The 17,940-nt window shown below is 43.1% G+C and overlaps 1 protein-coding gene across 1 annotated transcript in view; it reads right to left on the bottom strand.

Moving 5' to 3' along the window:
• The window catches only part of TRABD2B (TraB domain containing 2B), a 256,380-nt gene extending 238,775 nt beyond the window's left edge, over window positions 1–17,605 (bottom strand). The window contains exons 1-2 of the mRNA XM_081913972.1: window positions 16,867–17,605; window positions 13,901–14,461 (exon numbers count right to left, since the gene is read on the bottom strand). Coding sequence (XP_081770098.1) covers window positions 13,901–14,461; window positions 16,867–16,989 — 684 coding nt within the window. The 5' untranslated portion in view covers window positions 16,990–17,605. The remainder of the gene's footprint in view (window positions 1–13,900; window positions 14,462–16,866) is intronic.
• Window positions 17,606–17,940: the final 335 nt, after the last annotated feature.

Genomic DNA, 17,940 nt, shown 5'->3' on the forward strand with positions numbered 1-17,940 from the left:
AGGATGAGAGGAAGTGTGGATAAGCCTATATTGTTAGCCTGAGAAAATAACCTGTATCTAGCACCAGAGATGCCAAACATTACAAGTCCAGATGGCTTCTTGTTGAGCCGAAGATAAGTGGGTTTTTTAAAATACTGTAAGCCCTACATTTGTACCTGCATCAAAATATGCAAGAGGGGTTTCACTTCTTAAGGAATTGATGCTACTGAAGAAGAATATCATGGGAACTCACATTTCCCTGTGTCAGCAGAATGTCACTACTCTAAATGCATAATGTGATATGAAGCAGACAGCGTTTTGGAAAATGTCTGACATAATGCATTGCTGGAAGGTTTTCCACCTACTATGTCCTCTAGATGAAAGGTCCTCTTACCTTTTCTTTCTGTTTTCTCTATGCTTAGTTCTAGCACTTAGGTGAGACGAGGAAGGTAAGGTATTAGCATCACCAACCATGAGGCCACAAAGCCGGACTCCTGTTTTAGCGGCATTGCTGCCACTTACCCTGACTTCACATCCTCCTGATAATTGTTGAAATTGGGGTGGTTCAGGTGTAACAATGGGAGCAAAAAGTCAATTCAAATGAAAATTGGGAGGTTGGGGGCTGGACTGAGAATGCAAGAAGTCAGGCAGGCAAGCAGACAAACAGACAGACAGACAGACAGACAGACAGACAGACAGACAGACAGATAGACATGATCACAGACTGGGACACAAGGAGGAACCAATAGCAAGGGCAAAATGAGAAAGTGGTTGGCTAGGCCCTGACCCAGGCAAACACCCTAGCATGACCTACAACTATGTATATCAGGACTAAACCAGTAAGAATGAATGGGATATCGGAAGTGAGAGAATGAGGAAGGAAGAGGACTGTGGCAAAGGACTTGCTTGACATGCAGAAGCTACCAGGTTCAGACCCTAGTACCCCTTGGCACGGCTGAAATAATATTTCCCCTTCTCCTCTCTCCCCAGGAATCTCCTGATTTGAATCTTGGCTGATTTTGATAAGGGAACATGCAGTTGTTTCTACCTGCCATACAGTTTGGTAGGGGGTCAAAGTGGAGGCAGGAGCCACATTGGATATTTGTGGCTTCCAAGGATCTAATGAGCCAGGAGCAGAGAAATGTGCCACATACTAGGTCAGAATATTTGTTCATCTAGCCCAATATTGTCTCTTCGGATTGGCAGCCGCCAATCTACCTGGTCTCATACAGCGGTTTTACACAACAGCTGCTCAACTCATCCTGTTTACTTGGAAATGCCAGGGATTGAAACAGGGACCTGCAAAGCAATGAGTTATGGCCTCTCCCTAGCAACAAACTTAGCCTGTGCAGAAACTGCATAGGCCCTGAAGAATTCAGTTTTAATTATTTTATCAAAGCTATTCTTTGAAGTATAAATAACTCTCAAGATAAAGAACAAGCTGGTGACCTCACTTAGGTCTAAAGGCAGTTCTATGATTTGTAGGTTGTGATTCTGTGTTGTGTTTTTTTGGGGGGGGGGTTAAATCCTAATTACATTTTTAAAGTTACATTCATGGAATGAAATCTTTAGCTTTTATAAACTAGTGTAGATTGATTAAATTCAGATTCCCTTTGGCTTCACCATGTTACCAATCTGTCTGATGGATGCTTACTTAGGTGGAATAAAACCCACTGTTTTGCTTCATCTTTTTTAAAAATTGTAGATTAGATGCAGGATAGGCCTACAAAGGCTTCCAGTAACAGCAAATTTGCAGTTTTCTCCATTCTCGCTTTTCCCCATTCCCTTTGCTGACTTTGCATCCTCTGCATAGTGAGACCATTATATGCGCCTAATGTAAAATAAATATTCCGTCGCTATTCTCATGTTACCACCTATAAAGGCAAATGTCTGTGAAAAAAATCAAAGGCAAATAAAATGTGCTTGGTTGCAGAAAACAAACCAAGAACTATCAATGTCCTTTGGGGTTGCTCAAGCAACAGTATGCATAATACTTAGGTTTCTTCAATAATAATATCCCCCTTCTGCTTCTTCTCCCTCCCCTCCTCCATTTTTCTTCTATCTTGGCTTCCTAACTCATGTCTATATTCAGTGCTTGCCTAATACCATGCTTTGTGGATGTGTTATTAGCACAGTTATAGCCATTGCCCACTCTAAACCCAGGAGTGAGATCCCAAACTTTTACGCCGTACAAAAGTAGCAAAATTCCCTTTTGTTTGAAAGTTGTTCAAACTGTATTTATGAAGCTGGAAGACAAATACAATGGGGGGGGGGAGGGGACAAGCTCTGGCAGCCATACATTCAGCAAGTACCACAATAGTCACCCAGCAATTAAGTACCATTTTTCCAAATGATGTTTAGACTTCATGGCTTTAAAAAGATTTTGGTTTATTTGATGGCTTCTAAAACCTAAATCGCAGGATGCACTCCTCCAGAAGCAAAAGGATCTCTATGAATCCCTACCAGTGATGCAACATGAAATTTAGCATATAACGCCATCTATTTTCATTTTGATGATATACGGGTATCAAACTGAGACTTCCTAACAAAGATGATGGTACAACAGATGCTTTTCCTGTTGCTGGTGTTATATAAACTAGATCACAAACAGAAAACTTCTGCTGTACACAAGGAGTGTCTGTGCACATTTCATTGTGAAATGAAATGCAGAACAAGCTGCATTTCCACATCTGTCGTCTTACAAGGGTACATGCATATAGGCATAGATGTGTACATTCTCTCTCAACATATCAGCACATGATGTGCTGTTAGGGTGATTAAAATATATTTAAAACCGGGCCACTTGGAGGGTATGGAGGGTATAATTTGTTTTTATTTTATTTTTTAATTATGCTCCTGATCTTGCATGCATTGTATTAGTTAGGACTATATTGGTGAAAAAATAACTAGGAGACCAACCCAAAGTGTTTATTATACTAGCCCAGCCCACCCCCAAAATAATGACATTTAAAAAGGGTATCTCAAAATTTAGTCCAAGTTTTATCATTTTCTCAATTACTGACTTCTGCACCACTGTAAAACTACCGGTAAATGCATTCACCTTTATTTTTCCTGAGCCTTTTAAGGAAGCAATGGAGTACTGGAAGAATGCAGCTCACAAGGACAGCCGAATCCTGGATCCCACACATCACTCGATCTCTCATAAATTTCCAAATCTTTTTAAAAATAGGATTGCCTACCATTTGCATCTTAAAGAAGTTACCCTTTCGAAGGTTGCTTTGTAGCCTAAAGCTTTGTAGGTGGAGGTTAATGAATACTGTAAAATTCTTGTAATTTTATTTGCAAGTTACATTTTCAGGTTTTCTGGGTCTCATGCATTTCTTACATCAGGGAACAGCACATATAATGTGGTCATAAATCTGCCCAGGTGGAGATAACTTTAGCATAGCATATTAATTTTCTTATTTAGTTCAACAGTGGTAAAGCAGGTAGGGTCTTAGGAAATGATGCCTTCTGCAAAATATGTTTCTGAGATGGAGAGCGTCTCTAGGTAGCAAAACAATGTCCACTGGCATGTGTGTATGAATAGGTTTTGCATCCAGTTCACATATTGTGAAGCCAGCTTTCTAATACACAAGGAGACATTTGTTCTTCACTACACATTTAAGGCACTATGATCCCACTTTGAAAATGTTCTAATTACCAGCACTATTCAATTTTGTCATTAATGCCTCCAGCTCAAAAGCAGGTGTAAAAAAGCAGAAATTATACTTTGCTATTGTTCACATGCACACAAAATACCACCAATGCTATTTCTTAGCAGATGAATCACTTCTCATATGTAACTATATACGGTCTAAGGATGCCACCCCCACCCCTTCTTGGAATATCTTGGTCTAGGGAACAAGCAAAGCTTTCTTTTACACTAAACTTATGCCAGAGTTTCTAGGATGGGATTTGCAATTTCCACACATAGGGATAAGGATATAAAGAGGTAAACAAGGGCTGATAAGCAGCTTTTCTGTTTGTAACATTTATTCTAGTTGTCCTTTCTTGTTGACCTTAAAAGGAAGGATTTTGCCAAAGCTCTAACATCCTGTCCAAGGATCAAACCCTTTCTATCTTAGGGGCTTATGGAGACTCCATTACCTTGTTATCTGAGAACCTCACAATCTGCAATGCATTTATAGCCACAACCTCCTTGTGAGGCCAAGAAGGGTAGGTTACTGTCATCATCCTACAGACAAGAGATCAGGGGACTTGGGCTGCCATCCTATGCATGCTCAGCTGGGAGTAACACCCACTGAACCCAATGGGATTTACCTGCAAGTAATGCACAGGATTGCAAGCAAATGGCAGGCAATGAATGAATCCTATCTTTGAATAGGAGTCATAACATGTCCATCCACCGAGCAAATGGTGTTTTCTGCTTATTGTTTTCCCCCTGAATGATCATGTAAACAGCATCACCATACTGATCACAACACAGTGCCCTTCTGTATAGGTCTTCCTCGAACTCTTCTTTCCAAGAGGACATTAAAGAATCAGGAGTACCATGTGGAAGGGATTGCAACCTTAGAGAGTCCACTTGTTGTTTAGTCGTGTCCGACTCTTCGTGACCCCATGGACCAGAGCACGCCAGGCACTTCTGTCTTCCACTGCCTCACACAGATTGGTCAAACTCATGTTCATAGCTTCAAGAACACTGTCCAACCCTCTTTTCTTCTGTCGTCCCCTTCCCCTTGTGCCCTCAATCTTTCCCAACATCAGGGTCTTTTCCAGGGAGTCTGCTCTTCTCATGAGGTGGCCAGAACATTGGAGCCTCATCTTCAAGATCTGTCCTTCCAGTGAGCACTCAGGGCTGATTTCCTTAAGAATTGATAGTTTCATCTTCTTGAAGTCCATGGGACTCTCAAGAGTCTCCTCCAGCACCATAATTCAAAAAGAGGGTCCACAAAACTATGCATTTATTTCCCTTTTAAAATGTAATAAATATTCCATGTGACATGTAATGCTTGACCTAGATATGGAAATATCTCTGATGCCTTGACTAAAACATGGTTTGCAGTCTTGATTTTCCATGAACAAGAAAATATTTTCCAAACACTTAACCCCTACCAGATTTTCACCCAAATAAATCCATGCATGTGATAAGAAGTAAAGGTGTCCCTGGACATGTCTGTAGTACTTGCTAGGAAACTTTTGCAAAGCACAGGAAAAGGTCTAATGTGTCAGGGAGCTCTTTTGCCAAAGTCTCAGTTTTGCCAATGTGAAATATGTTCTCTGTGTTACCTTCCCAAGCCTGCACTGGAGAAGAAAAAAAAGTACCAGACTATGGAGGTAAGGGAAGGGAGTATCCTGTAAGAGGGCATAGCTAGATGGAATCTTGAACAGAAACACTCCACACAGCAATCTTTTGTTTCAGGTCTCACATTAGACCTTGTTTCCATGCTTACTCAGTATCATGCATAGGACAGCCCCATCTGCACTACACATTTAAAGCACTATGACCCCACTTTAAACAGTCATGGCGTCCCCCAAAGAATCCTGGGATCTGCAGTTTGATAAATGTGCTGAGTGTTGTTTGGAGATTCCTATTCCCCTCAGTGTGGTTTAACAAGTCAATTTCTCTCCTCAGGGGAATTCTGGGAATTGTAGGTCTGTCATGAAAATAGGGGTCTCCTAACCAGTGCTTTTCTTATAGAGTACTGTCATAAGAAAGAAAATGCTCCTTTTCCATTATGGGGTACCCAAGAACCCATATAGAGTCCTTATGTAGGTTCACTATCAGTAGGAGAAAACAGCAGAGGCCAACCAGAGAATATGGAGAAGCAAAGTGGCTAGTAAGCCTGATCTTTATTAAACTGTTGCAACAGGATGCCACCCACCCTATGCAGCAGGGAGGAGGAATACAGAACATTGGTGCGCAAGCTCTTATATAGACTTTTTAAATTGCCACCCTCTAGCTCAAGGCCACCCCCCCCCCAATACGTCATACATACATCACTGAAGGGGCAGTCTACAGCAGAAAGCCTGTCTGCCAAGATACCCGATAATGGTCACTGATTGCTTTTACCTGGGCATCCTGGCCATTCTTTTGTGATGGTAAATGCTCAGTTCCTGAATCCAGGTCACAGGCTCACCCTATTCATGCACAGATATGCCCTTAAGACAGGATTTGTTAGCAAAGATACAATGGGGAGGTTTTCCCTTTTCCTTCCTCCTTGCAGAGAAACATTTGAGGTCAATTTGGGAGAAACAAAATGGTTTCAGGACTGTTTTCCTTTACTGTTTCAGACATGTATGTGTTTGCCTGGTACATTTATGAATATTTATTTTACATCTTAGACCTTATAATTCTCATAACAGTACCCTTGAGTACCCACCAAAAAAGCACTGCTCTGAACAACACTCAGGACCCTTCACAAACTACAGTTTCCAGAACTCTTTGGGGGAAGCTACAACTGTTAAAAGTAGCATGATATAGCTTTGAACATATAGTGCAGATAGTACCCAAGTTCTAGTGCACCAAATGTTTTGCATTCTCAGGCTTAGCTTCACTCAACAGATACTTTTCATCGGTGAAGAATCTGGCTGTCTTTTCTCTGCTTGTTAAACTCTTTTGAAAGGGAAAAGGGAAAGAAAGGAAAGGAAGCCAAAGGGCACATCAAAATATGGTCCTGTGTGTATATTAATGTTTCCTGCTGCTCTGCTATGCGGAGACCAGCTTAGAGAGTGCAGATATCTGTCAGGGACCAAATATGATGGGCCACCCATCAGCCTTTCATTAAATAGCACTTGTAGCCTCTGTAATTCTATCAATAGAGTAATCAGAGCTGCCATGTCTCAGGATTTGATAGAACAGCGGGAGCTGGGAAATGAAGACTGACATTGTTAACAAAGCCACTTCTGCCACTTAATGCCGAGGGAAGCAAGCAAAAAAGTTTATTTGTCTATCCACAAAAAGAAGAGAGGAAAAAGGCAGGAGTGGCTAAGTGTGAAGTCTGGGGTGACAAGCTTTGGAAACTTTCTTTTTCTTCTACTGAGGTTGCCCTTGATCTAATCAATTCCACTTTGATATTTTGTCTGTTTTTTGCATTTATTCCACCATGGGTTGACATCATGCAATCTAGATAACCGAATTCATGAGCAAAAATAAAAGAGGGAAGGCGAAACCAGGCAGGGCAGATATTTCCCATCGAAGGAGAAAGAACCTAATTCCCTACGGAGAGGGATTTCAATGAAGAGATTTAAAAAATCAAGATGCTAATGTCAAGTCCTCAGCAAGGCAACTTTTTGAAAAAATGTAGCAAGAGGCTAAAAGGCTTAGCTTCCAACTGCAGGCGGATTAAGGATGCATACAAAGGGCCAGTGATAGGAGATGAAAGAAAGGCAACATGAAAAATCAGAAAGAAAGAAATGAGGATGAAGATGGAGAGGTTGGAGACTTAAACCAAGTTTCTGGGTTCTCTGTGCTGGTGACTGGCCTGAAGTTTTGAGGCTGGGGGAGATAGCCATGTTTTTCCATGGTTAAGCCTGCCCAACCTAATGTTAAAGAAAGAGAGAGAAAACCAGTGGCACACTTTTACCTCACACAAGTGTGGGGCCAGCGAGAACCAGTGTGGTGTGGTGGTTAGAGTATCGGACTAGGACCTGGGAGACCAGAGTTCAAATCCCCATTCAGCTATGAAGCTCATGTGGTGGACTTGGACCAGTTAAACACCCACAGTCTAACCTACATCACAAGGTTTGTGTGGGGATAAAATGAAAAGGGAAATTATGTAAGCCACCTTGAGCTCCTTAGAGAAAAGTTGGGATACAAATGTAATTAATAAATTATGCCAATACCAATACAGTGGTACCTCAGGTTACATACGCTTCAGGTTACATACGCTTCAGGTTACAGACTCTGTTAACCCAGAAATAGTGCTTCAGGTTAAGAACTTTGCTTCAGGATGAGAACAGAAACCATGCTCCAGTGGCGCGGCGCAGCAGGAGGCCCCATTAGCTAAAGTGGTGCTTCAGGTTAAGAACAGTTTCAGGTTAAGAATGGACCTGCAGAACGAATTAAGTACGTAACCCGAAGTACCACTGTACTAATACTAATAATACTAAAGTCCTGTTAGGCTACAACAGCATCAACATGTCCTTTGTTGGCACCTAAGGATGGCTCATTCCCCAGAAAGTTTTCTTTCTAGTCTAGAACAGATATGATTTGGGAAATATAATCAGATCCCCCCCTGCCCCAGTGGTGCTGGGGAGAGATATCCTTAGTTCTTTTTATTGTCCTGCTTTTTAGACCCTGCTTCCTCCTCCCCAAGAAGCTGCTATTAGATCCCTAGCAGGGCTAATTGCACCTTTGGGAGGCAGGGTAGATTTGGGGGAAACAGTGCAAGGCTAAAGGGTTAAACAGCCCTCCCAGGTCATCACTGCTTTGAGTCTTTGAAAATGGAGCCTCCTCCGACCACCCAGAGCTGCTTCATGATAGGCAATGTAGGAATCTGTTTTGTTTTGGCCCTCTGTGTTTAATGCATGGAAGAGAGACTAAGAGCCTTGTTCATTCATGAAACACATAAGCCACGTTTTGCCGAAGATCACAAGGCAGGTTACACCGACAGAATATGTGCACACCTACTCCAGATCAACTATTCAAGTCAATCTCGTGAGCCTTTGCATTCAAACACGTTCTGGGTGTCCACGGAATCCCACCTAATTTAGTGCATTTTCAGGAAAAAGAAGATAAATTGGGTTGGATCCAAACTTAATCATGCCTAGATCAGATTGATGGTAATTTTATCACTAACTTAATTCCATTGAGTTCAACGAATCTTCCGAGTCTGATAATTCAAAATAGTAATAATAATGATAATGATATATTCATACTCTTGATGCCAAGCAAAACCTACTTGCTGGAAAAGAGATTGGGATCTGCTGTAGACCTCTGAGTAATTTGCAGCAGCAGCATCAAAACGACTTCATTCACCTAAATTGGGTTGCTGAAATAAAGAGAGGCAGGGGTAACCAGGAACGGGCAGAAGGCTGGAGCTCACACAAAACCCTGCCCCATGCTATACCAAGCTGCAGGCAGCAGAATGAATTGGGCCTAGATTGAGCCTGATGTCATCAAGCCATAGCAGAGGGGCCAGCTCAGGATCCAGCCTCTCCCTCTCCCTTGCCCCTGGAATGCCCAGACAGAAATCCTGCCAGTGGTATTCTGTTTGCCTGCACTTTCAGCAGGTGGACAGAGGCCAGAGGAGCTGTTTTGAGATGAGCAGAAAGAGATTTCCACCCCATTCAACCATCCCAACATGGCAGATCAGGAGTTTGATTGCAGCCTTAGAGACAAACCACTTCATTTGGGCATAAGCAGTTGGCATAGGAAACAGTCCGCAATGGGCTTGTGGTGTTCTGGGGAAAGACATATCTTCAGTTTGAATAAATGTATTTAATAGCTTTGAGAAGTAAGTTATAAAAGGTACTGATTTAATACCTTTTTGTACCATATCCCAAGCAGATCTTGTAACCCCGCCCCCAAGTCAAATGTGCAATTTGTGGCCCAGTGAGCCAAATGCAGGCCACCAGCTGTGTAAGGCAGCCTGTTGAGCTCAGCAAATTCTCTTTTTGCCACACGCTTGGGATTGCACAAATGCACTTCAGGCATCCAGCAGGCTCATGACTGTTGAATAGATTTGACTTGATGAGTCACAAACTGCAAATACCCCCCTCTACAGCATCCTATCATCATCATCATCATCATCATCACTTATTACTTATCCCCCCCCCCCATCTGGCCAGGCCTCCCCAGCCACTCTGGGCAGCTTCCAACAGGATATTAAAAACACAATAAAAGATCCAACATTAAAAACTTCCCTAAACTGGGCTGCCCTCAGATGTCTTCTAAAAGTCAGATAGTTGTTTATTTCCTTGACATCTGGTGGGAGGGTCTTCCACAGGGCGGGCACCACTGCAGAGAAAGCCTTCTGCCTGGTTCCCTGTAACCTTACTTCTCACAGCACTATTCTAAGACACTATAGAAATTGGAATGAAGCAGGAGCTGGGCAAGAGCACACAGGCATGGAAACTGGGTTGGGATAGACAAATTTGCATAACTAAATATGATACAATAGAAGTCTGCTTCAGGGATACAAATGTCGCTAAAATCTCCCATCGTATTTTAAGTAGTGGTGGATGCTCCAAAGCTGGGATCTTCTTCCCTGTCCTTAAAGCATCTTCACTTTGTTTCAGAAACCAATAGAAGCCAACTTCAACTAAGCAGACACAATGCATTCATCCTATTTAAATTTCCAGTAGCATGAAATTTGAGAAAAGGGTAAAAAAGAAAGAAAGAAGCTTAACCGCTTTGAGAAGGGGAGGGACTGGCTGGAGGAGAAGCAAACCACTTATTTTCCCTCAGTAAGTGTTTGAAAATTGGATAGATTGAAAACAAATGCTTAAGGATGTTTCAGTACAGCATGCTTTCTAGGACTCTGTTTCCAAATTTTTCAGATTATATATTACAATTAAAGTAATGCTGAAAGCAGGTTAAAATGAACTCAACTGATGCCCATAACAGATTCAGGGCTATAAACGATCACAGATGTTCACATCGGCCTAGACATACCACTGGAATACAAACTCTGGTCATTTTCTAATTTCCATCATTAATACCACTAATTATATGTTTCTCAGGAGAAGATCCAAGATTTAGAATTAAGAGAGGAAATCTAGTTCATCATAATCCACTCCTTTCAATTAAGGCCATAATACACCACGCAGTAGGATTGCTAGACAGAATGATAACATTACAAATTGCTCCCTTTGAGCAATCTGCCAGGTGCCAAGTGCAGCCAGTTCTTAGACAGCACCAAAAAGGACAGAAAAGGATCAGCAAGCCTAGTTGTGCTTTCTTTCCTCCCATGTTACTTTGGAATACGTTGCTTTCCCAATCAGGGGGAATTTTAAAAGGGACTTTTCAAATTTGAGGTCACACAATATGCTGTTGACCGCTTCCACTTATTCCACAAGGACCTGCACCAACAAAATGAAAGCATGTTCTACAGGCCAGTGGCTGCCCTGGAGGCGTAGTGATGTCTAATGTAACACTTCCGCAGCAAATACTTCACATTTGAGAAAGAGATTTTAAAACTCTTCCTGAATGGCAGAGATTATTCAGCTTTCCTTACTAAGCAGCACGTTCTGAAGAAGCAACTTTTGTTCAGAAGCCAAACCCCTTCTTGAATATATGATTATTATCTCTCCTCCTCCTCCTTCATCATCATCATCATCTCCATTATGCTAAAAAGATGACTAAAACAGTATCAGAGTGATTGTTGGTAGAGTTAAAATCAGGGACCAAAAATAAATCAATATTATTAGGACCCACTCCAAGAGGTTCTTCTTTTAATGAAAATAATAACTCTATACTCCCATCTACGAAAATGTGTAATATAATTCGCATTTGAAAACTTTCCAACTATCCATTTTTATCAGAGTACTATTTAACCTAATAGAGCCCCAGTGTCATCTGAGGTACCTTAGGTTTCTGGTTCCTTATTCTGAACTTGGTTTCAAGTAGGGGGTACTTGGTGTAGAAAACTTGACAGCTCTTTGGAAGAAGCTGGGTCAAAAGTATCTTGTTCAATTTTCAAATGAATAAAATTGGAAAGATTTACATCCAGTTCACTTTAAAAATAAATAGGATCAAAAATGTTGATGAGTTTGTTCATTGTGACTGAGTGATTGGGTTTTTAAAGTGGGTTTGGATTTGACCTGAATTGAAACTAATGCCTTGTTAAAGGATTCTCAACTTGACAGTATCTTGCAACTGCTTAATATCCCTAAAACATAACTTGTATCATGATTAGTCTGCTAATTAATAGAAAATATTAAATAAGGAAATTAAATTGAATGGCAATCTCATTTTAAACATCCACACTAACTTGTGTGCTGGCAACCCTGGGATAAGACAATAGTTCATGCATTAGTCAATCCCATTATTACACCAGTCTTAAGAATATATTTGCCAACAGAGTAAAATATTGGATTGGATGGCTAAAATGTTTAATTAGTTGACAGCCATAGAAATAAGAGAAATTCCCCAAAGGGAGGAGAAACAGCACTTCTGCTCTTTTTGTTCTGCCTTGAAATAAGTATCTCATTTGAAAAGGAACTTCTGGAGAGTTATGTAATGAATGTCATACAGTTGTAAAAATTGCCAAGAAAAGTCCCTGATGCTTTTCTCCCCAGAGTTGTGTACATTTCTGCTGGGGTCATAGAAGGACTGATGTTATTTGTCCAGCAAGCCCAACATCACCAACAGGATACACTGCACTAGTAAATCATGTGTCAGCTAGCATGTTTTTCCCATTTTATTCCAACCCAGCCTTCTATTTTTGGCACACCTATCAACTAATTATATATTTTCACAGGTGATATTTTGGAGATTGTTAATGGAAAACAGCCACTCTGTCCAAAATAGTGCAGAGAATTTTTTTCTTCAGAAAAACATCTGAAACCCATTATCAAGAAAGATACATAGATTATGAAAGCAAAGAGTGTCCAGTGCTGAGGGTATTGTTGTAAATAGAGGACATCTCTGATTTTAAATGTGATAAAAAAACAGACACAAGCCAGGTAACCAAGACTTTTGGATTTAACACGAACAATTGCAGAAAACCCCCCACTAAATTTAGAATAGCTGCTGGTGAATCCCTTAAACCTAAATAATATATAGTATGGACTTATATTCTGTCAGCAAAGACAAGATCTACCCTCAGAAATGGAGAGAGAAAAGCTTTTCAAAAGAGAGTTTTTAAATAAACACATTGTCTTTCACAACAAATTTAAAGTTAACTCTCCTCATAACTACATAAGCCACTTCTTTACTCTCTATATACAAACAGCTATAAAAACAGTAAACACATCCAGGAACTTTCCTCCCTTCTTTCCCTTAGCTCTTTAAAACAGGAAGTGACGAGATTCCTAGAAAATGCTGCAGGATCAACAAACTGCTATGCTTTATGTATGACAGGTTGGGAAGCAATTCACTTCCCATCTAAGTAAGTCAGGTGAAATATATAAAGGAAAGAGTACACAGAATGGTGCGCATATTGGAGAAGGTATCTAATTTATTTATTTTATTTTAATCACAATGCTTCCTTCAAGGTGGAATTCAAGCCAGCAGACATGCACTCCTCCCTAGGCAAACCTCAGGTAGCCTCCCATTCAGATACTGACCAGAGCTCAACCTGGTCAGCACTGTGGAAGCATCATGTGCTCTCATACTATGTCTGTTATCCACAGTATGCACTCAACATGTAGAGAGACATGGTTTCATGTATATTTTTCTATGGGTATCACGTAATTAAAAAAGCAAGACACAACCATCCTTGTTACAAAAAGTCTAACACCATCAGACATTTCCTTGCGTTGAATATACCTAATGGCTTATCTTCTGCCTTTAGGACATGACCATGTTTTAAAGCCTGGTATCATGTTCAATGTGTGTGACGGAGAGAAACTGAGGCACCTCTGTGTTGGCAATGTCTCCTCCATCATTGCTCTGCATTATGTTTCTCAAGCATACGCCACAGATGGGCCTGCGTATGCACACATATTATGGTCCCCCTGAAAGAACAGCACCCTAAGCTTTCAAACGAATTTTGCCACTCGATCAGAAAAAAACACACACACCACATTTCCTTGCCCATGAACACCTAGGTTCATACGCAGTGTGTAGCTGAGAACAAGACACAACCAGTAGGAAAGAATGAACATCCCATGTTCTCATAGAATAATCTAGGTAATGAGCAGAAACTAAATATGAGACATACTAGTCTCTTTTTCATATCAGTCTCAAGATTCTGCCTGGCCCAACCTAACACGAGTCATTTTTCTAAGGAAGAAGGTTATCTTAAGACTTGACTTCTTGAAAGTGTGTGTACGGCCTGCATCGCCTTACCTGGGAGAAGTTCAGCCCATTCAGTGGATGGCATTGCTCTTCCACCCTCTCCACGGCTCCTGTCCTTTTCTTCATCCTCTCTGCCTCCTGAGCCAGGTAGAGGTCCAATACAGGCACTCCACGGGAACGGATATCTGTCTCCGTGAGGGAGTTGACCATCAGCATCACCCAGACGGGCCTTTTGCGCTCCCAGTTCCCAGCAATAGCATTGAAGAGGTAATCGGCATAAAGACCTTTCCCCCGTTGGTCGGGCGTCATCCAGTGAGGGAGCATCAATTTGACGTACTCAAGGTGGCGCTTGAGGCGGTGGTAAAGATCCCGGGGGAGCACGTCTTGCAAGTTCTCCCCGTGGGGTAGCAGCTGACAGCTGGCCAGGCCCGAAATGGTGTAGGGGTCAGTGAGGTCCAGCTCAAAGTACACACTGGAACTGGCTTGGAAAGCAGACTTGGAGTTCTCAGGGACAAAGTCCCACACGCGTGTGTAAGGCACATGGATTGTTCCAAATAGATAGGCTGGAGGGTCCCTCCGGATAGTCCAGAGGAAAGAGTTCAAGTCTCTTTGCTAGGGAAAAGGGAATGAAAAAGAAGGCAAGAGTCAGTTGGGTGTAAAGCAGGTACCAGCAAACTTTTTCAGCAGGGGGCCGGTCCACTATCCCTCAGACCTTGTGGGGGGGCCAGACTATATATTTGGGGGGGGGGGGAATGAATGAATTCCTATACCCTACAAATAACCCAGAGATGCATTTTAAATAAAAGGACACATTTTATTCATGTAAAAACATGCTGATTCCCAGAGTATCCGCGGGCCAGATAGAGAAGGCAATTGGTCCGGATCTGGCCCCCGGGCCTTAGTTTGCCTATCCATGGTGTAAAGCGCTGAGAAAAGTATATTCAGGACCAGTTAAGGGGCAGGGAGAGGGGTGGAATGGTGCAAACAGGAACTGTCCATCAGCGTTGTGGTTGAAATCACTTCCTATGGCATAACTTTGCAAAATGTTTTGAGGGCTGCCATTGTACACAATATCCTAGCCCTAACCATGCTGGCATGAAAGCAAGTTATCTATTGGAATCAGTATAAGACTGGTAGGACTGAAGCGGCAATGTGCAACGTGTAGGCCTGTGGATATGGTATGTGTATGGAAAGTCAAGCATGACTGCAAATCAGAGTTCATCGACGCTGCGGTTATTCTACTGAAACCAGTAAAACTATCCCAGCATGACCTTCTCTGGGTTAAGTGGATCCTGGATTGCATCCATAATCTCACATAGTCTGCAATTAAACATGTGAGCAGAGAAGTAGAAAAACCATGCATTCAGGAAAGAAAGATAACCATGCATTCAGGAAATATAGGATGAAGGCTCAAAGTTGTCTGATTAGTTATGCCTTATCAACCAGTTAACATTCTTTGTGATTAAAAGAGTGGTAAAACTGAGTAGATCATTATACCAATAAAACTGAAGTCTTTTATTTACAATTAAGTGGTATTCAAATACAGTTAAGTGATATAAATAAAACAAAGCATCTTTTTAAAAAAAACACCAAAAACCTTTATGAAGTGGGGATTATTGTATAAAATCACAGAAATATCTTATTCATGTGAGAATGAATGCAAGCATTACATCGTGTGTGGGGTTGTTTTGTGTGTGTGTGTGTGTGTGTGTGTGTGTGTGAGAGAGAGAGAGAGAGAGAGAGAGAGAGAGAGAGAGAGAGAGAGATTTTGAAAAGATATATACCCATACACACCCATAAACACTCATACCTCAAACTGGATCAAAGAATCTTTACACATTTAACTATCTAGGCAGAAATCCAACCCAGGGTTAGAGCTTCTGGTCATTTATTCCTTCATTTGATATTTACAGAAACCCACTGTGCTATACAATGTAAAGTTTCAGCTTGGAGCAAATTTGTTTGTAGACAAATATGGATAACTCTGCAGGGGAATTCTCCTATACAATCCCCCATTGACTGCCCTTTTGAATTGTTCCTATAAACCATAACTTACAAGCAGCATTTTTTAAAAAAAACAAAACAAAAACCTCATTACATTGTCTATGAAAGTTGAATACAACCCATAGCCCTAGCCTATTCAGTGCAGAAAATTGAAGATTTCAACATAACTAACAGGATCTTGCAGGAAATCAATATCCCTCCGGAGATCTAAAGCTTCTGTGAGACTGTCGAAATATGAAATTGTGGCAATGGGGAAGTTGACAAGCTTGCCACACACGGGAGGAGATAAAGGGTTCCCTGGCAAATCTCAACTAATTTGCCAATGTTTCTTGAACTCTGGGAATAGGGTTCCAGTCCTTTATCTGGCATTAACTATTTTGCAAGTTATGTGAGAAATCTGATTGTTTTGCGGGCACCTCCATAGAGGAGGAGCAGAAGGGCGAGAAAGATTTCTTGCTAAGTGGTACCCAAGGACGGGAAGGCAAAGTGTCCTGACCGGTAGTAGTCCAACTACTCCTGTTTCACGCCAGCAGTGTGTTCGGGGCTGTGCAACCCGCAGAAGGAAAGAAGGGCATCGCTTCCTTTCCCCAAACCTGCTCGCTCGATCCCACCCCACTTCCTCAGGTGTCGAGGGGCACAACCTCTGCCTCCCTGGGGGGCGGACGATCGGCGCTCCCTAGTAGAAGCCATATCCATCGATCTCGCTCCCTCTCCCCTTGCAGAGGGGTTCCTCGCTAGGACACCCAGGAGCAGCCAGGAAAGGCAGGAACTGATCCGCGTAATTGGCCCGCGCCTTAGTGTAGTGCGGATGTTGCGCGCGCGGGGGGGGGGGTATCTTCAGAAACTTTAGAAAGGGGCACCGGCACTATGGGTCGTCGATGGGGACCATCGCAGTAGTAGAAGAAGGAGAGTCCCAAAGTTGGCGATGGCATGTGGCGCTGCCTCTGCGCCAGCAACCACTGACCCCCCACCCCGACCCCCGGGCCTCCTCCTTCCCTTCCCCTCCAGCTCACCGATCGGGGCAGCTCGCAGCGCCCTGGGTCCATCTGCTGGCGCCTCCTGGGCTCCGGGCGCGCCGACACCGGCAGCACCCCCCCGACGACAGCCAAGCACATCAGCGCCAGGTGGGGCTGCATCCTGCTCCTCCCGGGGGACCCGCCTTGTCGGCTGCCTTCAGAGGGAACTCTCCGCCCGGTCTCGCCTCGGGTGCTTCGGTCCCGGCCACGGTCCCGTCCGCATCTGACAAGTGCAAAAATAAAATAATAAGAAGAAGGAAGGGAAGAGGGAGCAGCTGAAGAAAGCTTGCAAAAAAAGAGAGTGGGGACTTAAATGGCCCCACAAGGGCGATCCTGGGGGTCCCGGCGTTGATCCTGAGCCTCTATCATGCTTGGGGGGCAATGGGACTCTTCGGCGCGGTAAACTTTCTGCGCTGCCCAGGAGTTGCTTGGGTCTCTACCCGCCCCCCCTCTCCGCCTTCAGAAGGAAGGAGGTGGGAGAGTCAAGGTTTGTCTGCGGGGGGGGGGGGCGGAGGTGGTGCCGATCCCGGGTTTGAGATGGCGAGAGACGGAGGGAATGCTATTTGAACAGGCACAGGAAGGCGGGCACTGCTGTGGATGTCATCATGTCAGTTTTCAAACACGGCGAGGAAAAGCCAGGAGGCCAAAAAGAAGGGAGAAAAGGGGGAAAAAAGAAACAACTTCGCAGCAACTTCCAAACTTTCCCAAACTTTTCTTTCCCATCCCGCCTGCGACTTGGCGGCGGCCAAGCCTGGAGAGGGCGGCTCCTGCCGCAAGAGGGCGCTTGGTGCACAAACAAAGCGCCGCGGAGCTCAAGGTAGAGCCAGACGGGACTCCCGGGAGGGAGGGGAGAGAGATCCCGAAAGGAAAGATGCGAAAGATCGGGGCGAGGCATTCTCCGACGGGAACATAGACTGGGGCAAAGGAGGGCTCTGCTATGAGGCGCGTCAGGGACGAAGACACGCTCCTTACTCAGAAAGCTGGGTGCATGTGAAAGGGGCTGTGTTAAAGGGGGGGGATACACTTTGCACATCCCCTCGTCTATTTTTTGTTTCATGTGTCTGGAGGCTT

The sequence above is a fragment of the Podarcis melisellensis genome, assembly GCF_964234715.1.
Source record: "Podarcis melisellensis genome assembly, chromosome: 6".
NCBI classification, from domain to species: domain Eukaryota; kingdom Metazoa; phylum Chordata; class Lepidosauria; order Squamata; family Lacertidae; genus Podarcis; species Podarcis melisellensis.